The sequence below is a fragment of the Pseudophryne corroboree genome, chromosome 11 (assembly GCF_028390025.1).
Source record: "Pseudophryne corroboree isolate aPseCor3 chromosome 11, aPseCor3.hap2, whole genome shotgun sequence".
In the NCBI taxonomy this organism is placed as follows: Eukaryota; Metazoa; Chordata; class Amphibia; order Anura; family Myobatrachidae; genus Pseudophryne; species Pseudophryne corroboree.
The window spans coordinates 40,621,585-40,648,772 of record NC_086454.1 but is presented as its reverse complement, the minus strand read 5'-3'; the positions used below and the strand labels follow the sequence as shown (position 1 = coordinate 40,648,772).

Genomic DNA, 27,188 nt, shown 5'->3' with positions numbered 1-27,188 from the left:
TGGGCTTCTCTCTGATAGGGGTAAAACGTAGGATCTATCTATGGATAACCAGCATGTTGTATGATTATAATGGATAGAATGATGTAACAATTAGCGTTCTTACAATGGATGGAACGTGTACAATACCCAACATAGAATGGACATGGGCATGTACAATTACTATAATACATGAGTAGAATTAGCGTCATAGTGGTGTTATAGCCAGTGAGTGGGGCAGTCTCGGGATACTATTGGAGGCATGTACTGCATTCATGTTACCATGTAGAGGTCCTGTTAGTGACGGCATTACAGTGTAGAGGTAATGTTAGTGACGGCATTACAGTGTACAGGTCCTGTTAGTGACAGCATTACAGTGTAGAGGTCCTGTTAGTGACGGCATTACAGTGTAGAGGTTCTGTTAGTGACGGCATTACAGTGTAGAGGTCCTGTTAGTGACGGCATTACAGTGTAGAGGTCCAATTAGTGACGGCATTACAGTGTAGAGGTCCTGTTAGTGACGGCATTACAGTGTAGAGGTCCTGTTAGTGACGGCATTACAGTGTAGAGGTCCTGTTAGTGACGGCATTACAGTGTAGAGGTCCTATTAGTGACGGCATTACAGTGTAGAGGTCCTGTTAGTGACGGCATTACAGTGTAGAGGTAATGTTAGTGACGGCATTACAGTGTACAGGTCCTGTTAGTGACAGCATTACAGTGTAGAGGTCCTGTTAGTGACGGCATTACAGTGTAGAGGTTCTGTTAGTGACGGCATTACAGTGTACAGGTCCTGTTAGTGATGGCATTACAGTGTAGAGGTCCTGTTAGTGACGGCATTACAGTGTAGAGGTCCTGTTAGTGACGGCATTACAGTGTAGAGGTCCTATTAGTGACGGCATTACAGTGTAGAGGTCCTGTTAGTGACGGCATTACAGTGTACAGGTCCTGTTAGTGACGGCATTACAGTGTAGAGGTCCTGTTAGTGACGGCATTACAGTGTACAGGTCCTGTTAGTGACGGCATTACAGTGTAGAGGTCCTGTTAGTGACGGCATTACAGTGTACAGGTCCTGTTAGTGACGGCATTACAGTGTAGAGGTCCTGTTAGTGACGGCATTACAGTGTAGAGGTCCTATTAGTGACGGCATTACAGTGTAGAGGTCCTGTTAGTGACGGCATTACAGTGTAGAGGTCCTATTAGTGACGGCATTACAGTGTAGAGGTCCTGTTAGTGATGGCATTACAGTGTAGAGGTCCTGTTAGTGACTGCATTACAGTGTAGAGGTCCTGTTATTGATGGCATTACAGTGTAGAGGTCCTGTTAGTGACGGCATTACAGTGTACAGGTCCTGTTAGTGATGGCATTACAGTGTAGAGGCCCTGTTAGTGACGGCATTACAGTGTACAGGTCCTGTTAGTGATGGCATTACAGTGTAGAGGTCCTGTTAGTGACGGCATTACAGTGTAGAGGTCCTGTTAGTGATGGCAATACAGTGTAGAGGTCCTATTAGTGACAGCATTACAGTGTAGAGGTCCTGTTAGTGATGGCATTACAGTGTAGAGGTCCTGTTAGTGACGGCATTACAGTGTACAGGTCCTGTTAGTGATGGCATTACAGTATAGAGGTCCTGTAAGTGACAGCACTACAGTGTAAAGGTCCTGTTAGTGACGGCATTACAGTGTAGAGGCCCTGTTAGTGACGGCATTACAGTATAGAGGTCCTGTAAGTGACAGCACTACAGTGTAAAGGTCCTGTTAGTGACGGCATTACAGTGTAGAGGTCCTGTTAGTGAGGACATTACAGTGTAGAGGTCCTGTTAGTGATGGCATTACAGTGTAGAGGTCCTTTTAGTGATGGCATTATAGTGTAGAGGTCTTGTTAGTGACGGCATTACAGTGCAGAGGTCCTGTTAGTGACGGCATTACAGTGCACAGGTCCTGTTAGTGACAGCACTACAGTGTAGAGGTCCTGTTAGTGACGGCATTACAGTGTAGAGGTCCTGTTAGTGATGGCACATACAGTGTAGAGGCCCTGTTGTTGACGGCATTACAGTGTAGAGGTCCTGTTAGTGATGGCACATACAGTGTAGAGGCCCTGTTAGTGACGGCATTACAGTGTAGATGTCCTGTTAGTGATGGCATTACAGTGTAGAGGCCCTGTTAGTGACGGCATTACAGTGTAGAGGTCCTGTTAGTGATGGCATTACAGTGTATAGGTCTATTTATTGATGGCATTACAGTGCAGAGGTCATGTTAGTGATGGCATTACAGTGTAGAGGTCCTGTTAGTGACGGCATTACAGTGCACAGGTCCTGTTAGTGACGGCATTACAGTATAGAGGTCCTGTAAGTGACAGCACTACAGTGTAGAGGTCCTGTTAGTGATGGCACTACAGTGTAGAGGTCATGTTAGTGATGGCATTACAGTGTAGGGTCCTGTTAGTGACGGCATTACAGTGCACAGGTCCTGTTAGTGACGGCATTACAGTATAGAGGTCCTGTTAGTGATGGCACTACAGTGTAGAGGTCCTGTTAGTGATGGCATTACAGTGTAGAGGTCCTGTTAGTGACGGCATTACAGTGTAGAGGTCTTGTTAGTGACGGCATTACAGTGTAGAGGTCATGTTAGTGATGGCACTACAGTGTAGAGGTCCTGTTAGTGATGGCATTACAGTGTAAAGGTCCTGTTAGTGATGGCATTACAGTGTAGAGGTCCTGTTAGTGATGGCATTACAGTGTAGAGGTCCTGTTAGTGATGGCATTACAGTGTAGAGGTCCTGTTAGTGAGGACATTACAGTGTAGAGATCCTGTTAGTGATGGCATTACAGTGTAGAGGTCCTGTTAGTGATGGCATTACAGTATAGAGGTCCTGTTTACAGTGCAGAGGTCCTGTTAGTGACGGCATTACAGTGTAGAGGTCCTGTTAGTGACGGCATTACAGTGTAGAGGTCCTGTTAGTGACAGCACTACAGTGTAGAGGACCTGTTAGTGATGGCATTACAGTGTAGAGATCTTGTTAGTGACGGCATTACAGTGTAGAGGTCCTGTTAGTGATGGCACATACAGTGTAGAGGCCCTGTTGTTGACGGCATTACAGTGTAGAGGTCCTGTTAGTGATGGCACATACAGTGTAGAGGCCCTGTTAGTGACGGCATTACAGTGTAGATGTCCTGTTAGTGATGGCATTACAGTGTAGAGGCCCTGTTAGTGACGGCATTACAGTGTAGAGGTCCTGTTAGTGATGGCATTACAGTGTATAGGTCTATTTATTGATGGCATTACAGTGTAGAGGTAATGTTAGTGATGGCATTACAGTGTAGAGGTCCTGTTAGTGACAGCATTACAGTGTAGAGGTCCTGTTAGTGATGGCATTACAGTGTAGAGGGCATGTTAGTGATGGCATTACAGTGTAGAGGTAATGTTAGTGACAGCATTACAGTGTAGAGGTCCTGTTAGTGATGGCATTACAGTGTAGAGGTAATGTTAGTGACAGCATTACAGTGTAGAGGTAATGTTAGTGACGGCATTACAGTGTAGAGGTCCTGTTAGTGACGGTATTGCAGTATAGAGGTCCTGTTAGTATTGGCATTACAGTGTAGAGGTCCTGTTAGTGACGGCATTACAGTGTAGAGGTCCTGTTAGTGACGGCATTACAGTGCACAGGTCCTGTTAGTGACGGCATTACAGTATAGAGGTCCTGTAAGTGACAGCACTACAGTGTAGAGGTCCTGTTAGTGATGGCACTACAGAGTAGAGGTCATGTTAGTGATGGCATTACAGTGTAGAGGTCCTGTTAGTGACGGCATTACAGTGCACAGGTCCTGTTAGTGACGGCATTACAGTATAGAGGTCCTGTAAGTGACAGCACTACAGTGTAGAGGTCCTGTTAGTGATGGCACTACAGTGTAGAGGTCATGTTAGTGATGGCATTACAGTGTAGAGGTCCTGTTAGTGACGGCATTACAGTGCACAGGTCCTGTTAGTGACGGCATTACAGTATAGAGGTCCTGTTAGTGATGGCACTACAGTGTAGAGGTCCTGTTAGTGATGGCATTACAGTGTAGAGGTCCTGTTAGTGACGGCATTACAGTGTAGAGGTCTTGTTAGTGACGGCATTACAGTGTAGAGGTCATGTTAGTGATGGCACTACAGTGTAGAGGTCCTGTTAGTGATGGCATTACAGTGTAAAGGTCCTGTTAGTGATGGCATTACAGTGTAGAGGTCCTGTTAGTGATGGCATTACAGTGTAGAGGTCCTGTTAGTGATGGCATTACAGTGTAGAGGTCCTGTTAGTGAGGACATTACAGTGTAGAGATCCTGTTAGTGATGGCATTACAGTGTAGAGGTCCTGTTAGTGATGGCATTACAGTATAGAGGTCCTGTTTACAGTGCAGAGGTCCTGTTAGTGACGGCATTACAGTGTAGAGGTCCTGTTAGTGACGGCATTACAGTGTAGAGGTCCTGTTAGTGACAGCACTACAGTGTAGAGGACCTGTTAGTGATGGCATTACAGTGTAGAGATCTTGTTAGTGACGGCATTACAGTGTAGAGGTCCTGTTAGTGATGGCATTACAGTGTAGAGGCCCTGTTAGTGACGGCATTACAGTGTAGAGGTCCTGTTAGTGATGGCATTACAGTGTAGCGGTCTATTTTTTTATGGCATTACAGTGTAGAGGTAATGTTAGTGATGGCATTACAGTGTAGAGGTCCTGTTAGTGACAGCATTACAGTGTAGAGGTCCTGTTAGTGACGGCATTACAGTGTGGAGGTAATGTTAGTGACAGCATTACAGTGTAGAGGTCCTGTTAGTGACGGCATTACAGTGTGGAGGTAATGTTAGTGACAGCATTACAGTGTAGAGGTAATGTTAGTGACAGCATTACAGTGTAGAGGTCCTGTTAGTGATGGCATTACAGTGTAGAGGTAATGTTAGTGACAGCATTACAGTGTAGAGGTAATGTTAGTGACAGCATTACAGTGTAGAGGTCCTGTTAGTGATGGCATTACAGTGTAGAGGTAATGTTAGTGACAGCATTACAGTGTAGAGGTCCTGTTAGTGACGGCATTACAGTGTAGAGGTAATGTTAGTGACAGCATTACAGTGTAGAGGTAATGTTAGTGACGGCATTACAGTGTAGAGGTCCTGTTAGTGATGGCATTACAATGATCATCTTTTCTACAATCCAGTTCTGTAGTCATGTGCGGAACATAATCTAGGAACACTCTGTAAGTAGCTCTCATGTTGTTACAACCACAGGTCTGCGATGACCCCATATCACCTGGAGGACACACCGTGGACTTGTCCCCTGTCATTACGCACTCTCCTGAAAATCCACAATCCCAATCTATAGCAGATGAGATCATCGCCGCAGTGGAGAATGACGCATGCCGGCGGAACCAGCTCTCAGCGAATCCCGTCAGAAAGGTAACCCCAACATGGAGCAATTATTAGTTATATAGGTAATATGTATGAGAGGTAATAGCACATTTGCTTTGGTGGATGTACACTATGTCTTCTGGACGCTCTTGCTATTACTTAGTATTCTCTTGTCATATGATGCTGATCTTTGCATATTTCCAGAGATATTGCCGGAAATACAGAGCTGACGCCATATTTCTGGAGATATTGCCAGAAACACAGAGCTGACGCCATATTTCCAGAGATATTGCCAGATATACAGAGCTGACGCCATATTTCTAGAGATATTGCCAGAAACACAGAACTGACGCCATATTTCCAGAGATATTGCTGGAAATACAGAGCTGACGCCATATTTCCAGAGATATTGCCAGATATACAGAGCTGACGCCATATTCCCAGAGATATTGCCAGAAACACCGAGCTGACGCCATATTTCCAGAGATATTGCCGGAAATACAGAGCTGACGCCATATTTCCAGAGATATTGCCAGAAACACAGAGCTGACGCCATATTTCCAGAGATATCGCAGATATACAGAGCTGACGCCATATTTCCAGAGATATTGCCGGAAACACAGAGCCGACGCCATATTTCCAGAGATATTGCCAGATATACAGAGCTGACGCCATATTCCCAGAGATATTGCCAGAAACACAGAGCTGACGCCATATTTCCAGAGATATTGCCGGAAACAGAGCTGACGCCATATTTCCAGAGATATTGCCAGATATACAGAGCTGACGCCATATTTCTGGAGCTAATGCCAGAAACACAGAACTGACGCCATATTTCCAGAGATATTGCTGGAAATACAGAGCTGACGCCATATTTCCAGAGATATTGCCAGATATACAGAGATGACACCATATTCCCAGAGATATTGCCGGAAACACAGAGCTGACACCGTGGGGGTAATTCAAACCTGATCGCTAGGGTGCATTTTTGCATCCCTGCGATCAGGTAGTCGTCGCCTACGGGGGAGGGGGAAATCACTGTGTATGTGTGCGTTCGGATGTGTTTGAGAGACTGCACAAACTAATTTTGTGCAGTCTCTGCGCAGCCCAGGACTTACTCTTCCAGTGCGATGATCGGGGGCCGGAGCTGATGCCTCCCTCCAAACGCCTGGTCACTCCTGCGTTTTTCCGGACACTGCTCAAAAACGGTCAGTTGCCACCCACAAACTCCCTCTTCCTGTCAATCTCCTTGTGTTCGCCGGTGCGATGGGATTTTTCGCACCATCCCGTCGCTCCCCGTCGCACCTGCGCATTGTGGTACATACGCATGCGCAGTTCAGACCTGATCGCCCGCTGTGCGAAAACGCACAGCAGTGATCAGGTCTGAATCGGCCCCCAGAGATACTGCCGGAAATACAGAGCTAACGCCATATTTCCAGAGATATTGACAGAAATACAGAGGTGACGCCATATTTCCAGAGATATTTCCAGAGATATTGCCAGATATACTGTACAGAGCTGACACCATATTTCCAGAGATATTGCCAGAAATACAGAGGTGACGCCATATTTCCAGAGATATTTCCAGAGATATTGACAGAAATACTGTACAGAGCTGACGCCATATTTCCAGAGATATTGCCAGAAATACAGAGGTGACGCCATATTTCCAGAGATATTTCCAGAGATATTGCCAGATATACTGTACAGAGCTGACGCCATATTTCCAGAGATATTGCCAGAAATACAGAGGTGACGCCATATTTCCAGAGATATTGCCAGATATACTGTACAGAGCTGACGCCATATTTCTGGAGATATTGCCAGATATACTGTACAGAGCTGACGCCATATTTCCAGAGACATTGCTAGATATATTGCACATGCGCAGAAAACTGCAAAGACATTGTTTTAGGGGGAGGGCACAGAAGTTTCCATAAGGGCCCCCTCTTGTCTTAGGGCCCAATTCAGCATGGAACACTGCTGGTGGCATGGAACACTGCTGGTGGCAGCATTCGCATGCTGTTGCACAGTGCAGTGCGCACATGCAAAGAAGCCACACTGCACGTGCGCACACAGTGTGGTGCGACGGCATCTCACATGTGCGAACGCCTCTACCTGATTGACAGGCAGGGGCGTTCTTGGGGCGGGAGGAGTTGTCGCGTTGGCGCCGTTGCAAGCCAAAAGATGGCTCGCACAGCTAGGCTGTATAGGCAGAGGGCAGCCCTAAACCTTTGAAAGCTTCGCTGTTGTGCGATGCTTTTGCATGTTTGAGTGGGGGGGGGGGGGGGGGGGGGGCAGAACCCGGCACGCAGGGCGGACTTGCCCTGTGTTGGGTGTCCTCCCACATGTCATGTTGAATTAGGCCCTTAAAACGTCCCTGTGCCATGCTGGCTTCTGAGCCATGGTAACATATACCAGTCATACCCCATGCACCCTAGTGACTGGCATATCATACAATGGGCGGGATTCAAATCTTTTATTGCCCCCGATCTCCCGTCTAAAGTGATGGGAGATCACGGGGTGATATTCTATGGCCCCCTGTTATCGCGCTGATCGCGCCCATAAGAGATGGGTTTAGCAGCTAAGCCTGACTAAAGTCATGGGTGCGATCGTGAAAAGTCCCGTTTGGGCGTCCAAACGGGTCACTTTTCGTGCATTTCAGCACACCACCCCAGGGGGTGGCGAGCTGAAATGCTGATATCGTGCCCATCGGCAGTAACATTTGAATTCTGCCGGCGGGCGCGATGGGAGCGGGAGAGGAGCTGCAAGATTTGAATCCCGCCCAATATGTTTCTGTCCCCAGCAGTCGTGTCAGTACAGAGCGTCTCTGTTCAGCAAAGCAGTGTTCCGTGTCCACGATGAAGTCAGTCACACTTCATTATAACGTACAGTGTATGTAAAGGCCACAATTAGGATGCCTTTATGGGCTGATTTTGCTAAATGGTTGTAGGGAAGCAAAATACACTTCTTCAATCTATCAATACTACAGTACTTCCTAAACTGTGACTCTGAATAGTGACCAATTCTTTTTCCTATGTGATTTGATGGATTTCCTACTATTGATGTGGGGCTGGCACGCCCTTCGCTTCTGCCTCTGTGTTGTGGATAGGAAGTGGTTACATGACTGGCGGTCGGGATACAAAATCCCCCCCCCCCCCCTCCTGCAACCTAAACTCAGAGATCGCCAGCATACTTGCCTACCTGACCCTCTCCATGAGGGAAAAAATGCTCTGTTCCTGGACTTTCCTGGCAATGTAAGATTGCCATCACCTGTGGTGAACTAGCTAACTGATAAGAAAGGTGTTTCACCACAGGTGATGGCAATCATACATTACCAGGAAAGTCCAGGAACAGAGCATTTTCTCCCTCATGGAGAGGGTCAGGTAGGAAAGTATGATCGCCAGTCACCCATACCCAACCCTTGTGGATATATGCTCTCCATTTCCCAGTCACCTACAGTTATACTTGTTGGCATGGACTGATTAAAAGGTTGATGCATCAAATAGTGAAAAGAGAAGTGGACCAGGGGAGCAGTTTCCCATAGCAACCAATCAATCAGCTTCAACTTATCATGTTATCGAATGTACTTGATAAATTATACTTCAAATTGGTTGCTATGGGCAACTTCTCCACTGGTCTACTTCTCCACTGTTTTTACTGCTTGATACATCACCCCCCCCTAAGTTCCACATGGGCCTGAGGCTGAAATCGATTAGGGCTAAGGGGGGGGGGGGGGGAGGGGGGGGGGGGGTAATCAATCACAGGCAAAGAAGCATCAGGAGTGAAAAAGTAATGTTTTTCGCGTGTTTTTCCAATGTTTCTTCCATTTTTTTGGGGGGGACGTATCCAATTAGGTCACCCCCCCCCAAAAAAAAATTTCACCCGAAAACACACAGGTTTTTATGGTAGAAACAGCCCAGTTTTCGCTGTTTTCATGGATTTTGCTTGAGGTAGGTGAAACAAAATCCCTGATAAGCCGCGTCTTGGGCCATCTTAACGGGGCTAATTGAATAGCCCCTTATTGTGAGAAGTAGAGGAGCCATTGCCAGAATTGTGTGGGTGTGGCCAGTGCTGTGTGGGTGTGGCCAGTGCTGTGTGGGTGTGGCCAGTGCTGTGTGGGTGCGACCAGTGCTATGTGGGTGTGGCCAGTGCTGTGTGGGTGTGGCCAGTGCTGTGTGGGTGCGACCAGTGCTGTGTGGGTGCGACCAGTGCTGTGTGGGTGCGACCAGTGCTATGTGGGTGCGGCCAGTGCTGTGTGGGTGCGACCAGTGCTGTGTGGGTGTGCCCAGTGCTGTGTGGGTGTGACCAGTATCGTGTGGGTGTGGAAAATGCCATGTGGGAGTGTACCACCTCTACACTATCAGCCCCAATGTCTCCTAATGATTAAAAGTAGCACAATTTGTGAGGAAAATAGAAATACAATTTTAATACTTATGATGTATGGCTGACTGTGTGGCCAGCTGGGATCTGGTCATCATTATACTGTCATGATAAAGGGCCTATTTTAATGTTGAGGCCTGGAGCTGGAGCTCCAACTGCCCCATGGTTAATCTGTCAGAATTAAGCCCCATTATACATAAAGCAATATATAAAAGTTCCCTGAATTATTTATCGCTCTCCGTATAATAACAAACTGGTGCATGGTGTCTCCCTTACAGCGCTCTGCCTCAGAGAGTTTCTCCAATTCTCCGGATCTGGAGTTATCCTCCCCCAGACTGTCTCGCTCAGTGGACCCACAAATGCAGGCGGTGTCCTGCCACTTCTTTGAGCAGCCCCAGGACAGATGTTACACTGATGCCGAGACGGAGAGAATCGCTGGCTACGCTGCGGTGGAAGCAGCTGTTGCTGAGAACATGCACTTAGAATCTACTGATCACCTAGCAACAGGGGGCGCTCTCCTGGGGAATGCAGTATGCAAGGTATGATTTACTGATACACCAGAGGATGAAGACACAAACATTACCAGAGCTCAGGGATACACAGTCTCTCCTGATTGTATAGAGACGAGGAATTGTGTACCTTCCCGTACTCCGGGGTTCAATCTGTAACCGCTTCCCAACCAAGTGCCGGAGGGTCTGACTCTGCACCTAAGCAGGTCTCATAATAGACTTTAATCATTGTATCAGCAGCTGCCTGCAAGCACCAGGGGCTGCGTGGGCCGGATCCCAGCCCTCACCAGTGACAGCTACACTGTGTAGGAGCTAGAGGTGGGCCTCCCTGAGAGTCCGGGCCCGGGAGTCATGAGAGGAGACAGAGAAGGAACGGTCAGAGAGGTGGGAGGACAGCCAGGAGAGGGCAGTATCACCCACACCAAGTGAAGTATTTGCAGGAGGAAAGAGTGGTCCACAGTGTCAAAAGCAGCAGAGAAGTTGAGGAGAATGAGCAGAGTTTAGTGGCCCTCGGATTTGGCAGCAAGTAGGTCATTGCAGACTTTTGTGAGGGCAGTTTCAATGGAGTGGATGGAAGCAGGGTAAAGCAGGCAGTGGGGGGAAAGAAAGGCAGTAAGGCGGTTGTAGACAATACGCTCAAGAAGTTTGGAGCCAAACAGGTGGAGAGAGATGGGTCAGTAGTTGGAGATAGTGTTAGGATCTTCCAGTACTTCCCTGTGCGGATGTAGTTATGGGTCAGATGAGGCGCAAACAGGAACTTCTGCTGCTGGTAGGACAAAGCAGAGAATTGCCCCATAAATGTGCATTCTTCAGCCCAGTAACACATTGTAATGTCCTCACCTGCTATGTAATGTCTAATATTTGCCTGTGGGTTACAATGTAGATTATTATCCACACTGAGAAAGAAACCCCACCTGGTCAACAACAAGTCCCTATCACACAATGACATCTGTCCTGAAATCCATTAAGTTTTACTGTAAAAGGAGGACATTTGTACAGTGTGAGGCAGCAGTGTTTGTATTGCCCTAGTGCAGATCTGCCAGTGATCCGTCTTATGGTAGAAAGTGGGATCCTTCTGTCAGAGTAGCTGGGAGCCAAATACCAGCCTGCTGTCTATATGGGGCCTGAACATACAGCGGAATGTGTTCCATGTAATCAGAATAAAGCAGATTGTGTAACCTGATTGGGGGCTCCGGCCCACTGACTGCTCATAAATATATATCTATGGAATTTACACTTCAGGCGGCAGACCCTGGTCCTCTGCTGGGCAGGTGGGGGATTCAAGCATGTTCTGCAAATGGTCCCAGTTCTTTTTACAATAGGCCCCTATGTATATACTGGCAGCACACCTCAGTCTGGTCTCTCCAAAACTCCAGCATTCCACCTTACACCCTGTGTAATCTCCCTCTACTCCTCCAGATAGAGAATGAGGGCTTCAGCTGCAGCGGGCCCCCCATAGACAACGCTTTGGGAAGTGACAGCAGGAACTCGCTGAGTGACATCGTTCTGCCGCTGGAGAATATACTCGAAGAGCCAATAAATCTGTCCTTGAAGAAATGTTTCCCGCGTGACTCGTCCTCCTCGACCTCTGCACCCCGGAGAGACATCGCCCCCCTGCAGCCTGTCATCACGGACATAAAGAATGAATCTGGCAACTGCACCCCACCCCGCACAGGTATACCCCACCCTGCACAGGTGTACCCCACCCCGCACAGGTGTACCCCACCCCACAAAGGTATTCCCCACCCCGCACAGGTGTACCCCACCCAGCACAGGTGTACCCCACCCCGCACAAGTGTACCCCACCCCGCACAGGTATACCCCACCCTATACAGGTGTACCCCACCCCACGGTACATGGCATATACATTACACCACCCCATGGCACATACATTACACTCCCCCACCACCACCATGGCACACACATAGACACATAACCAGGGCTGTTTCTAGCCAATTTGGCTCCCAGTGTGAAATTTAAAAAATGCGCTCCCCCCAGTTGACATAAAAAATGCGCCCCCCATAGACATAAAAAATACAGGCGCGCACACTCCCGGCAAGGGGCGTGGTCTCGCTAAATTGGGCGTGGTCTCATTCAAATGGGCGTGGTTTTGCCTGAAAAGACCTTACACCCAAGTTTTTGACTCGGCACTAACAGATCACGGCCACCACAGGACAAAAAATAAATTCAACCATATTAAGCCCCACACAGTAATGCCACCTGCACCATATTATGCCACACACTGCAATGCCCTTCATACACTATTCCCTACAGTAAAGCTTCTAATTACTTTTAAATTACCTGCTTGTTGCCAGGGGTTTCACGCGCTGGGTGTCATACTGGTTGCCAGGGGTTTCATGCTCTGGGATCCATGCTGGTTGCCAAAGGTTTCACACGCTGGGTATCATGCTGGTTGCCAGGGGTTTCACGCGCTAGGTATCATGCTGGTTGCCAGGGGTTTCATGCTCTGGGATCCATGCTGGTTGCCAAAGGATTCACGCGCTGGGTATCATGCTGGTTGCCAGGGGTTTCACGCGCTAGGTATCATGCTGGTTGCCAGGGGTTTCACGCGCTAGGTATCATGCTGGTTGCCAGGGGTTTCACGCGCTAGGTATCATGCTGGTTGCCAGGGGTTTCATGCTCTGGGATCCATGCTGGTTGCCAAAGGTTTCACGCGCTGGGTATCATGCTGGTTGCCAGGGGTTTCATGCTCTGGGATCCATGCTGGTTGCCAAGGGTTTCACGCGCTAGGTATCATGCTGGTTGCCAGGGGTTTCATGCTCTGGGATCCATGCTGGTTGCCAAAGGTTTCACGCGCTGGGTATCATGCTGGTTGCCAGGGGTTTCATGCTCTGGGATCCATGCTGGTTGCCAGGTTTTTCATGCTTTGGGATCTATGCTGGTTGCCAGGGGTTTCAGGCTCTGGGATCCATGCTGGTTGCCAAGGGTTTCACGCGCTAGGTATCATGCTGGTTGCCAGGGGTTTCATGCTCCGGGATACATGCTGGTTGCCAGGTTTTTCATGGTCTGGGACGGGTGTCTGATCGATGCCAGGGCTGTGCAATGCCAGTTGCCAGGGCTGTGTAGTGCTCTTTGGGGTGTTTACAGCACCTGTCCGGTCACACACTACCATCTCCCTCCTCCCGCCCGCCCAATGCTCTGTCCTCCTAGTGTCCTGGCTCCCCCTCCCCCCGTGATTACTACTTCGCTCGGGGGGTGGAGTTACGCCTAATGACGCATTTGCGTCGTGAGATCACTATGGAGACACGTCGTTACGCGAAACTCCGCCCCACGAGCGCAGTAGTCATGACAGGGAGGAGGGGGAGCACCAGGAGCCACCAAAGAGCCGCGACGGGACGCCTCGCCCATCACAAGAAACGGCTCTGAACATAACCCACTCCACGGCACATACATTACCTGCCGCATGGTACATTTTTGTTTTGTTTTACATTGTTTTAACCTTTACGATCCACGTGGACTACGATTGAGAATAGTAACCTGTGCCTAGCGCAGCGGTAACGGAGTGAGGCACCTTGCCCGAAGCGAGGGGACACGGTGCACTAATTGGGGTTCCCGGGCACTTTACGAAGAAAACGACGCCAAAAGAATGTAAAAAACTCATGTCGACCTTTTCCAACGTTGATATTGTTCCTGTCGACCTAATGACAGTGTCGACCTAGTCACTGTCGACCAATAGTTGTCAACCTAATGACTGTCGTCCTAGTTAGTGTCGACCTTATGATCCACATCCGGCTGTTGGTGGGGGTTGGGTACGGGATCCCGGTGGTCAGGATCCTGGCGATCAGACTACCGACGCCAGGATCCCGACCGACAGAATGCCGGCAGGGGGGCAAGCACAACCAAGCCCCATGCGGGGCTTGCTGCGATCGCCACGCTGCGCTCGCCACAGGTTCTATTCCCACTCCATGAGTGTCATGGTCACCCAGGAGTTGGAATAGCTGTGGTGGCGCTGCCGGCATTCTGGCGGTCGGGAGCCAGGCGTCGATATTCTGACCGTCAGGATCCCGGCCGCCAGGATCCTGACTACATCCCATTGGTGGTTATAGAGGTGTGTTACATATATTATCACATTATGGCCCTCATTCCGAGTTGATCGCACGCTGCCATTTTCGCAGCGCAGCGACCAGGTTACTACTGCGCATGTGTATGCACCGCAATGCGCACGTGTGTTGTACGGGTACAAACAGCACCGTTGCTGTGCAATGCTTCTAGCGACGAATCCATTCGCACAGCCGATCGCAAGGAGATTGACAGGAAGAGGGCGTTTATGGGTGTCAACTGACCGCTTTCTGGGAGTGGTAGGGAAACCGCAGGCGTGTCCAGGCGTTTGCAGGGCGGGTGTCTGACGTCAATTCCAGGACCAGACAGGCTGAAGTCATCGCAGCGGCTGAGTAAGTCCAGAGCTACTTAGAAACTGCAAAAAACTTTTTCATCCCGCTCAAATGCACATGCGTTTACACACATGCAAAGCGAGAATACACCCCCCCCGTAGGCGGCGCTATGCGTTTGCACGGCTTCAAAAAGTAGCTTGCGAGCGATCAACTCGGAATTTCCCTTTGCCCCGGACCATGCCAGATTACCGGTACACACCAGGAAGATTTAATGAACGACGGAACGATCACTGTTCCATCCTTCATTGATATGCATGGCGCTGCATGCGGTATTGTCCAATTGGCTGTGCAATAAGGCCAACCAGTAGATGTTGCATGCGACCCGCAGGAGCGCGCAAATTAAGTGTATACTATACATCAGACAATATGCACAATTTAGCATTCCGATACGGAACACCGTGCCAATATCAGTCTGATGTGTACCCACCGTAACCAGGGCCGGACTGGCCCACAGGGGTAGAGGGGAAACCACCGGTTCCAGGCTGTGTTCTTGAATTATACATTATACATACAGTACCAGTCAAAATGTATGTTACCTTATACTGCACAGGACTATGATGTATTCTCTACAGTGCATTGCCAATATTTATCTGGTACATTATCATGCACGCACTAGCAGTATTTATATATTTGTCAAGAGGCCCAGCCCATGCACTCTCTAATGGTTAGGCAATCCGATGCAGTGGCTGGCCACACCCCCTCTGGAGACTGACCACACCCCTAAACATGGGCCCCTACCACTGCATTCCCCGATGGGCCCTTTATGCCCCACTCCGACACTGACCGTAACTGTAAGTGCACACACTGATGTCATCCTGACATTTCTTCTAGATCCTGATAATCGCTTCCAGCAACATTACCCAGAGGAGCCGAAGAGCCAGGAAAACACCAGCAGGTCAGTAGATCTGCTATTATATATAACACAAAGCAAAAAAGGCACACAACTGGGCAAAACCATGCTGTACTGCAGGGGGGGGGGGGGGGCAGCTGTGACATGTGCAGAGAGAGTTAGATTTGGGTGGGGTGTGTTCAAACTGAAATCTAAATTGCAGTTTAAAAATAAAGCTGTCTAACATGCAAAAGCAGCCAGTATTTACCCTGCACAGAAAACATAAATGTACTTACTCCCCCTGCTTGGCAGCATGGTTTGTTCCAGACACAAAGAACTTTATGTTTATTTGGCTTTACTTGCAAACTTGAATCAGGCCCATATTACCCACCTCTTTACAGGGAATATTTCAGTCTTCCCCCTCAGTCCCTGCCCCAGCAGAACTTACAACCTATATTCCCTATCACATACCTCCCAACATGACCCTCTCCAGGAGGGGGACAATGCTCTGCTTCTGGACTTCCCTCTTAGTGTATGATTGCCATCACCTGTGGTGAAACACCTTCCTTATCCATTAACCCGTTCAACACAGGTGCCAGCGATCTTAAATGAAGAGAAAAGTCCAGAAGCAGAGCATTGTGTCCCTCCTGGAGAGGGTCATGTTGGGAGGTATGGGTGACGATGATAGATAGTCACTGCTAGATGTACGCAAGAAAGGATGAAGTGCTAAGAAGAATGTTTTAAGGGTAATGGATCTTTTTTAGAAAGGTCGTTATCACCCTTTTTCCATGTAAGAACTGGCCAGTGATCAATACTGAGACCCAGCTGGGATATCACAACCTGGACTTCAAAGACAACCTTGAGATTAGGGACGAGGGCATGCACCTAGCCTGTGGTTACTGCTCCGGATTAGAAACTCCTGAAACCTTGCACAGAGTTCATTGTAATCTGGATCAGACAAACAGACTTGTGTGACCAGTCAGATGTGACTTTCCCTCAGTTGCGCTATACACTCTGTCAGTTTTGGGGGTCACACTGCACACACATTTCCAATACCCTCCAGTTGTCTCTTGATTTTATTTGTTACCCACCAGAGGTTGCTCCTCTAATACTGAATACGCAAAATTAATTTTGGGTTAGCGCCTAGACACGTTTAGAGAAGTGGTTGCACGCCAGCTGCTGTGAGACTACAAGTAGCAGCATGCCCTGCCAGTCATTATGGAAACTGGAGTTGATGGTGCCAATCAGAAGAAGACAACAGGAAACGGGGAAACAACACTTTCAACTATTGCCAATAATTAGAAGTATAATCAGGGTCCAAAGTGCAAATATATCGGGGGACATTGATGATAATTAGGTGATAGGAACCTCGCTTTTTGCGAATCTGCATGTACAGTAATTGTTGAGAATAAAGTTGACTACAGTCAGATACATGATGGAGATACAGAGACCCTGGAGGTCTCCCCTGTTCGACATACACAATAGCCGTTACCAGATTATACTCTCTCTTTGTTCAGGCCGGAACCTAAAGAAACTAAAATCCCATATGTTCGCCTGGAACGCCTGAAGATCTGCCCCCCGGATTTCGGAGAGCTCCCCGTCTTTAAGGTGCAGCCTCAGAAAAAAGATGAAGATGGATCTCTACGGTTACTTATTAAGTATGGCGCCAGATCCAAAAGTATGTCCATAAAGGTAGGTCCAGGAGCAGTTCTGTTATATTGCTGAAGGTCTCATGGGTCTCTAAAGGGGATGTCCATTTTAGGAAAATTCCTTTTTTAATAGTTTCCTCCCAGAAAGTGCTTTGTTGGGACCCAACACTAGCAGGAAGAGGAGCATCTAGCCAGACCTGACCTGCACAGGTTAAACATATGTGATCCTTGTTTGGACGGTAGTAGTGGATCATTCATTCATCTGCTGCATTAGTTACTGTACATACTTGTATCCAAAGGGCAAGATGATGGGGGTGGCTGTGATGCTCTGGCACCTGCAGAGGGCTTTGTTCCACCTTGGGTTTGTGGTGGGGTGCAGTTGAGGTCAGGTAACTATGAGGATCTCCACCAAAGCACACATTGGTCAGGCGCCATGACTGACAGAGTGGGGATTGTCCCTTTAAACCAACAGATCATTGATACTTCTGTCAACGGATCAGATTCCTGAAATGTTTGTCCAGATCTCCTACAATCCTCTATGGTCTTCTTGAATGTCTGAAGATCAGCCCCCTTAAATTTTTAGTGAATAAACATTCGTTTCATATTCTGAGTAATCTAATTTGATTTCAGACAATGTCTTTGATCCTGCAACAAGCTGTAACGTCTCATAGTGGGGGGAATATGGGCTTCTGGGTAAGTTTAAAACCTTAATAAAATATTTATTGATGTTCTAGGTTAATCCAGACAGCATGGGCTCGTCCGCTCAATCCACAGAGGTTCCACCACAGCCCACATCACCGTACGGATCAGACCCTCTACCCCAGGACTCAGGTCATCCGTTGCCAGTGCCTCCACCACCTCCGCACCCTTTTCCCCGGATACACTCTTACACTGGAGGATCCCAGGAGATCAGACACATTATGGAGCCTGAGTCCCTGGCTGAACAGACCCAAGAATGTAAAATGACTTCGGGGATGCCCATGGTGAAAAAGTCTGATGACCCCAACCACATTGAGAATGAGGATTTCTGTGCCGTGTGCCTGAATGGAGGGGAGATGCTCTGCTGTGACAAATGTCCCAAGGTCTTCCACCTGTCCTGCCACGTGCCAGCTCTGCTCAGCTTCCCAGGGTACGGTGCAAATGCCTGTGGTCATCTCAAGGTTCTATGGGTCCCTCAGCTAGATACAGTTATTCTTGCCGCATACAGGGGGAGATGTATCATGCCATAGAGAGGGATATAGTGGAGAGAGATAAAGTAGCAAACAGTTTCCTCCCTGTGACACTGATCTTGGATTAGGAGGAACACTCCATTTGTAAGATAATGATGCTTTATATATATATTGTAGGCGCAGAAGATAAGGAAAGAAGCTGGCAGACAGTCTAGTAGTTACACTAGGATATTGCTATGTATTAAGGCGCTGAGCCCTTGTCACCCCACCAAAGGCCTTCAATCCTTCGCTATATATTAGAATGGTATTAGAACAATATAAAAAAATACATTTAATGGAGGGCGTGGTCCTAAAGTGTTAGTATTTGGGATTTAGAGGTCAATGTACTAACATTATCTAAGCACTAAGAGACATTTTGCTTAATGCACCGATACAGTATGTCTTAGCCCTGAAATGTACTAAAAAGAGAGTCCCCAGAGAGGTGTTACTATAAGTCACTTATCCGGTGATCTCTGCGCTGCCGGTATTGCATCAGCTTAGTGTGGGTGCAGGGCACAAGATCTCATTCTAGATTGACAAAGTGGTCAGTGACATGGGCAGGTGTATCGGGTTGAGATTGGAATGCCGGCGTTCAGAATACCAACCGCGGCATCCTGCTGTTTAGAATCCCGACAGGGATCAGGTAATCATGCTACCCCTCACCCCCTAACCCTCCCTTACTGCAGCCTAAACCTAACCCTCCCCCCCTCCACAGCCTATCTTTAAGCCTCCCCGGTGGTGCAAAAACCTAACCCCCCTTCCCACAGCCTAAACCTAACCCCCTCTCCTTCCCGCAGCCTAAACCTAAGCCTCCCTCCCCGCAGCCTAAACCTAACCCCCCCTTCCTGCAGCCCAACCCTTCCCCTGCAGCCTATACCTAACCTAGCCGTTTGTAAATGACCCCTACCTTTATGCAGAGAGGAGACCTCAGAACGGCTCTGCTGCCATCTTTTGGCTGGATATGGGTCTGCAGCAATAGCTGTTTATACCACTATGCAGAGAGGAGACCTCAGAACGGTTCTGCTGCCATCTGATGGCTGGATATGGATCTGCAGCACAAGTGAAGTAACCTGGCAATACTGAATTTCTCAGGCAAAATTTACTAAAGTTGGATTTTGGTGATTCAAGGGATTTGTCTTTTGATTTCCATTCAATTTGAATTGAAGAGATTTACTAAAGCCCAAATCGAATGTCAAATCGATTCTATTGCCAAATTCGACTCACATCCCAATAGAAATCCAATTTCTGAATAACATCAATGTTTTCTTATAGCCCAACATAGAATCCCCTCATTTACTAAAGTTCGATTTGAAATTGAACTTTAAATCGTACTCTAAATTGAACTTCAAATCCCCAAATGTTTAGAATGATGTTAGAAATTTGATTTTGGCTTCTAAACCCATTCTAATGGTAGGAAATTGACAGTGCCGACTGTTTAAGTAGTAGGGCAGTGTAGAATTAGTGATAATGGATGTCCAAAGTTATGGTATGTTGTGCACCTACCTGCACAATGCAAAACACCATCTGACTGAGATAACCCTGCAGGATCAATCAGAGCACCATCAGTAGCTTCATTAATTTAATAGTGCACATATTTATACTTACAGACAGCATACTTTTTCCATGAATGTGCAATAGATAGCAACAGAGCACAATATTGGGCAATTTGGCTGGATGATATAATGAATTTTGTAACTGGCTCTCCTGTTTCGTCCCATGATGCCTACATCCTCAGTAATTAATCCCTATCTGCAAAAATTCTTGTGGGACAAATGTCAGAGGGATGGTTGATGAATAAGATACCAGTATTTGCTAATAAAGAAGCTAATAGTAATTGTTATTGTATTGTTCTAGTTTGTTCCCCTTCCACCAAGAAAGCTTATTTTGGCTATGGCTGTTGCTTTTGGCTTTTGACTCCATTAACAAATCATCAAACTCCTGCTGAGCATAAGTATAAAGAGGCACATATAGCCACCCAACCCATAACAGAGTGCACCTTTGGTTTATTTAAAAAAAATATATTTGGAAGTCATATTATTATATAATTTAGCAAAATTGTTTGATATTGTGCTTGGCCGCCGTCTATTGCATAAACAAGCATTAAATAAACCACTCCCCCCAGATTATGCAATAAACAGGGAAGCAGGCAGAGGTTTAGTTACCAAAAACTGACTATGTGAACACAAAAAGTTGAATGCAGACAGGAAGGCAGATTAGGATTTATTTTATTACCAACTATTTCATCTGTATATTTTTTTATAAATAAAAAAACAGCAACACAATTTTAATCATCAGTTATGTTTTCATGTATAAAACAGTGTAAAGAGAGAGAACTTCCCCTTTAATTAGTGTGCATGTGATACTTTTGGACCAATAGGAAGCAATGAGGAAATTCTATTTGATATTATATTTGATTTCGCTGGGGATTTCATTGGGGATTTGAGGTTCGATTTAGGAAGAAATCTCATAAATTCAACTCAGAATTGAATAAAAAAACTGCTCAACATCAAATTTGATTTGAAAATCGAATGCAAAATCGATTTTTAGTAAATAAGGGATTTTTCTAAAAGTTTAGAAACTCAAAAGGAATCGATTTCAATCGATTTTGAAGACTCACAAAGTGTTTTTCAAAATCAAATTTTCGTAACCATATCCCCTGGTCTTGTTGGTCAGGTCGAAACATTTGGGATTTAGGAGTAATCTTGTGTATTCCTTGCAGTGGTGAATGGGTGTGTACACTGTGCCGCAATCTGAACAAGCCAGAAGTGGAATACGACTGCGACAATATCCGGTATAGCAGAGAAAATAAAATAGAAGAGGGAATGTTACCTCACCTCAATGCCTATGACCAGAGGGTAAGTAACATAAGTAAATGGGGATGTGTACATTGTAAGGTCATAATTCTGAATAAACTAGTTACCAGCCCATCAAAATTATGGCACAACATAATGTCAGCACCAACGGCTGTGCACGCCCGAACAGATCAATACTTGAATTGCTCTGTCGGGCGCCATCTAGTGGCCGCTGGCATGCAACACACTTCCATCATCCCCCCATAGAGGTAAGGAGTTAGCCTTTTATTATATAGGATGAACCTTACGATTTTCCCTACTGGAGCACTATATAACCAATGGGCAATGACCGGTGTGACCGACGGGCACCCCCAAGGGACGAGCTCAGGCTTCATCTGCATGTATGGGAGAAACTGAAATGGTACAATAGTAATTTCCGCACAACCATGAGGCTCAGAGATAACTGGAGACCGGCCTGATCCTGAGTCTCACGCAACAGCGTCTACTGGCTGACGCCCACCAGCGGGTTTATGTAAATGCTGCTACAGACTCCTCCCCTGTTGTACATCTGTGCAAGGTCTGAGACATCCACTTTTATCACCCATGCACACTGTAATACCGGTCACACCATCAACACTTGAATCTATGGCAGGTGGAATTTCTACGTCCGACCATGGCCTCCAGTGCCTGTGGCTGTGCGTCTGACCTCCGGTATCTGCGGCTGTGCGTCTGACATCCGGTATCTGCGGCTTTGCGTCTGACCTCCGGTATCTGCGGCTGTGAGTCTGACTATGGCCTCCAGTGCCTGCGGCTATGCGTCTGACTATGGCCTCCAGTGCCTGCGGCTTTGCGTCTGACCATGGCCTCCAGTGCCTGCGGCTTTGCGTCTGACCATGGCCTCCAGTGCCTGCGGCTGTGCGTCTGGCCATGGCCTCCAGTGCCTGCGGCTTTGCGTCTGACCATGGCCTCCAGTGCCTGCAGCTGTGCGTCTGACCATGGCCTCCAGTGCCTGCGGCTGTGCATCTGACCATGGCCTCCAGTGCCTGCGGCTATGCGTCTGACCATGGCCTCCAGTGCCTGCGGCTGTGCGTCTGACCATGGCCTCCAGTGCCTGCAGCTGTGCGTCTGACCATGGCCTCCAGTGCCTGCGGCTGTGCGTCTGACCATGGCCTCCAGTGCCTGCGGCTATGCATCTGACCATGGCCTCCAGTGCCTGCGGCTTTGCGTCTGACCATGGCCTCTAGTGCCTGCGGCTATGCGTCTGACCATGGCCTCCAGTGCCTGCGGCTTTGCGTCTGACCATGGCCTCCAGTGCCTGCGGCTATGCATCTGACCATGGCCTCCAGTGCCTGCGGCTATGCATCTGACCATGGCCTCCAGTGCCTGCGGCTATGCGTCTGACCATGGCCTCCAGTGCCTGCGGCTGTGCGTCTGACCATGGCCTCCAGTGCCTGCGGCTTTGCGTCTGACCATGGCCTCTAGTGCCTGTGGCTATGCGTCTGACCATGGCCTCCAGTGCCTGCGGCTTTGCGTCTGACCATGGCCTCCAGTGCCTGCGGCTATGCATCTGACCATGGCCTCCAGTGCCTGCGGCTATGCATCTGACCATGGCCTCCAGTGCCTGCGGCTATGCGTCTGACCATGGCCTCCAGTGCCTGCGGCTGTGCGTCTGACCATGGCCTCCAGTGCCTGCGGCTTTGCGTCTGACCATGGCCTCCAGTGCCTGCGGCTATGCATCTGACCATGGCCTCCAGTGCCTGCGGCTATGCGTCTGACCATGGCCTCCAGTGCCTGCGGCTGTGCATCTGACCATGGCCTCCAGTGCCTGCAGCTGTGCGTCTGACCATGGCCTCCAGTGCCTGCGGCTGTGCGTCTGACCATGGCCTCCAGTGCCTGCGGCTATGCATCTGACCATGGCCTCCAGTGCCTGCGGCTTTGCGTCTGACCATGGCCTCTAGTGCCTGCGGCTATGCGTCTGACCATGGCCTCCAGTGCCTGCGGCTTTGCGTCTGACCATGGCCTCCAGTGCCTGCGGCTATGCATTTGAACATGGCCTCCAGTGCCTGCGGCTATGCATCTGACCATGGCCTCCAGTGCCTGCGGCTGTGCGTCTGACCATGGCCTCCAGTGCCTGCGGCTGTGCGTCTGACCATGGCCTCCAGTGCCTGCGGCTGTGCGTCTGACCATGGCCTCCAGTGCCTGCGGCTGTGCGTCTGACCATGGCCTCCAGTGCCTGCGTCTGTGCGTCTGACCATGGCCTCCAGTGCCTGCGGCTGTGCGTCTGACCATGGCCTCCAGTGCCTGCGGCTGTGCGTCTGACCATGGCCTCCAGTGCCTGTGGCAGTGCGCTTGAGAATGCAGCCGCTTAAAGTGAAATGCCCCTGACACTCCCATAACACGCCGATGAACAGCCCATTTCTGCCTGGACTCAGTCTGTGCTCCACATACCTCCTCATCACCTGTCTGTGCCCCACATACCTCCTCATCACCTGTCTGTGACCCACACACCTCCTCATCACCTGTCTGTGCCCCACACACCTCCTCATCACCTGTCTGTGCCCACACACCTCCTCATCACCTGTCTGTGCCCCACACACCTCCTCATCACCTGTTTGTGCCCTACATACCTCCTCATCACCTGTCTGTGCCACACACACCTCCTCATCACCTGTCTGTGCCCCACATACCTCCTCATCACCTGTCTGTGACCCACACACCTCCTCATCACCTGTCTGTGCCCCACACACCTCCTCATCACCTGTCTGTGCCCACACACCTCCTCATCACCTGTCTGTGCCCCACACACCTCCTCATCACCTGTTTGTGCCCTACATACCTCCTCATCACCTGTCTGTGCCACACACACCTCCTCATCACCTGTCTGTGCCCCACATACCTCCTCATCACCTGTCTGTGCCCCACATACCTCCTCATCACCTGTCTGTGCCCCACATACCTCCTCATCACCTGTCTGTGCCCCACATACCTCCTCATCACCTGTCTGTGCCCCACATACCTCCTCATCACCTGTCTGTGCCCCACACACCTGCTCATCACCTGTCTGTGCCCCACATACCTCCTCATCACCTGTCTGTGCCCCACACACCTGCTCATCACCTGTCTGAGCCCCACATACCTCATCACCTGCCTGTGCCCCCACATAAATCCTCATCACCTGCCTGTGCTCAACATACCTCCTCATCACCTGTCTGTGCCCCACATACCTCCTCATCACCTGTCTGTGACCTACACACCTCCTCATCACTTGTCTGTGCCCTGCATACCTCATCACCTGTCTGCGCCCCACATACCTCCTCATTACCTGTCTGTGCCCCGCATACCTCCTCATCACCTGTCTGTGCCCCACACACCTCCTTATCACCTGTCTGTGCCCCACACACCTCCTCATCACCTGTCTGTGCCCCACACACCACCTCATCACCTGTCTGTGCCCCAAGTACCTCCTCATCACCTGTCTGCCCCACATACCTCCTCATCACCTGTCTGTGCCCCACATACCTCCTCATCACCTGTCTGTGCCCCACACACCTCCTCATCACCTGTCATTGACCCACACACCTCCTCATCACCTGTTTGTGCCCCACACGCCTCCTCATCACCTGTCTGTGCCCCACACGCCTCCTCATCACCTGTCTGTGCCCCACACACCTCCTCATCACCTGTCTGTGCCCCACACACCTCCTCATCACATGTATGTGCCCCACACACCTCATCATCACCTGTCTGTGCCCCACATACCTCCTCATCACCTGTCTGTGCCCCACATACCTCCTCATCACCTGTCTGTGCCCCGCATACCTCCACATCACCTGTCTGTGCCCCACACACCTCCTCATCACCTGTCTGGGCCCCACACACCTCATCACATGTCTGTGCCCCACACACCTCCTCATCACCTGTCTGTGCCCCACATACCTCCTCATCACCTGTCTGTGCCCCGCATACCTCCTCATCACCTGTCTGTGCCCCGCATACCTCCTCATCACCTGTCTGTGCCCCACACACCTCCTCATCACCTGTCTGTGCCCCACACACCTCCTCATCACCTGTCTGTGCCCCACACACCTCCTCATCACCTGTCTGTGCCCCACACACCACCTCATCACCTGTCTGTGCCCCAAGTACCTCCTCATCACCTGTCTGCCCCACATACCTCCTCATCACCTGTCTGTGCCCCACATACCTCCTCATCACCTGTCTGTGCCCCACACACCTCCTCATCACCTGTCTTTGACCCACACACCTCCTCATCACCTGTTTGTGCCCCACACGCCTCCTCATCACCTGTCTGTGCCCCACACACCTCCTCATCACCTGTCTGTGCCCCACACACCTCCTCATCACCTGTCTGTGCCCCACATACCTCTTCATCACCTGTCTGTGCCCCACACACCTCCTCCTCACCTGTCTGTGCCCCACACACCTCCTCATCACATGTCTGTGCCCCACACACCTCCTCATCACATGTCTGTGCCCCACACACCTCCTCATCACCTGGCTGTGCCCCACATACCTCCTTATCACCTGTCTGTGCCCCACATACCTCCTCATCACCTGTCTGTGCCCCGCATACCTCCTCATCACCTGTCTGTGCCTCACACACCTCCTCATCACCTGTCTGGGCCCCACACACCTCATCACATGTCTGTGCCCCACACACTTCCTCATCGCCTGTCTGTGCCCCACACACCTCCTCATCACCTGTCTGTGCCCCACACACCTCCTCATCACCTGTCTGTGCCCCACACACCTCCTGTTCACCTGTCTGTGCCCCACATACCTCCTCATCACCTGTCTGTGCCCCACATACCTCCATATCACCTGTCTGTGCCCCACATACCTCCTCATCACCTGTCTGCCCCACATACCTCCTCATCACCTGTCTGCCTCACATACCTCCATCACCTGTCTGTGCCCCCACATACCTCCTCATCACCTGTCTGTGCCCCACACACCTCCTCATCACTTGTCTGTGCCCCACATAACTCCTCATCACCTGTCTGTGCCCTGCATACCTCCTCATCACCTGTCTGTGCCCCACATACCTCCTCATCACCTGTCTGTGCCCCACATACCTCCTCATCACCTGTCTGCCCCACATACCTCCTCATCACCTGTCTGCCTCACATACCTCCTCATCACCTGTCTGTGCCTCACACACCTCCTCATCACCTGTCTGTGCCCCACACACCTCCTCATCCCCTGTCTGTGCCCCACATACCTCCTCATCACCTGTCTGTGCCCCACATACCTCCTCATCACCTGTCTGCCCCACATACCTCCTCATCACCTGTCTGTGCCCCACATACCTCATCACCTGTCTGTGCCCCACACACCTCCTCATCATTTGTCTGTGCCCCACATAACTCCTCATCACCTGTCTGTGCCCCACACACCTCCTCCTCACCTGTCTGTGCCTCACATACCTCCTCATCACATGTCTGTGCCCCGCACACCTCCTCATCACCTGTCTGTGCCCCACACACCTCCTCATCCCCTGTCTGTGCCCCACACACCTCCTCATCACCTGTCTGTGACCCACACACCTCCTCATCACCTGTCTGTGCCCCGCACACCTCCTCATCATCTGTCTGTGCTCCACATACCTCCTCATCACCTGTCTGTGACCCGCACACCTCCTCATCACCTGTCTGTGCCCCGCACACCTCCTCATCACCTGTCTGTGCCCCACACACCTCCTCATCACCTGTCTGTGCCCCACACACCTCATCACCTGTCTGTGACCCACACACCTCCTCATCACCTGTCTGTGCCCCGCACACCTCCTCATCATCTGTCTGTGCTCCACATACCTCCTCATCACCTGTCTGTGACCCACACACCTCCTCATCACCTGTCTGTGCCCTGCACACCTCCTCATCATCTGTCTGTGCTCCACATACCTCCTCATCACCTGTCTGTGCTCCACATACCTCCTCATCACCTGTCTGTGCCCCGCACACCTCCTCATCACCTGTCTGTGCCCCGCACACCTCCTCATCACCTGTCTGTGCCCCGCACACCTCCTCATCA

The 27,188-nt window shown here is 49.7% G+C and overlaps 1 protein-coding gene across 2 annotated transcripts in view; it reads left to right on the top strand.

Annotated features, from left to right (window-relative positions):
• The window catches only part of TRIM66 (tripartite motif containing 66), a 90,663-nt gene that overhangs the window by 33,437 nt on the left and 30,038 nt on the right, over positions 1-27,188 (top strand). For both annotated transcript variants that reach the window (XM_063944047.1, XM_063944046.1), the window contains exons 9-15: positions 5,233-5,400; positions 10,014-10,274; positions 11,664-11,919; positions 15,488-15,551; positions 17,003-17,177; positions 17,869-18,263; positions 21,062-21,197. In XM_063944047.1, the coding sequence (XP_063800117.1) occupies positions 5,233-5,400; positions 10,014-10,274; positions 11,664-11,919; positions 15,488-15,551; positions 17,003-17,177; positions 17,869-18,263; positions 21,062-21,197 (1,455 nt within the window). The remainder of the gene's footprint in view (positions 1-5,232; positions 5,401-10,013; positions 10,275-11,663; positions 11,920-15,487; positions 15,552-17,002; positions 17,178-17,868; positions 18,264-21,061; positions 21,198-27,188) is intronic.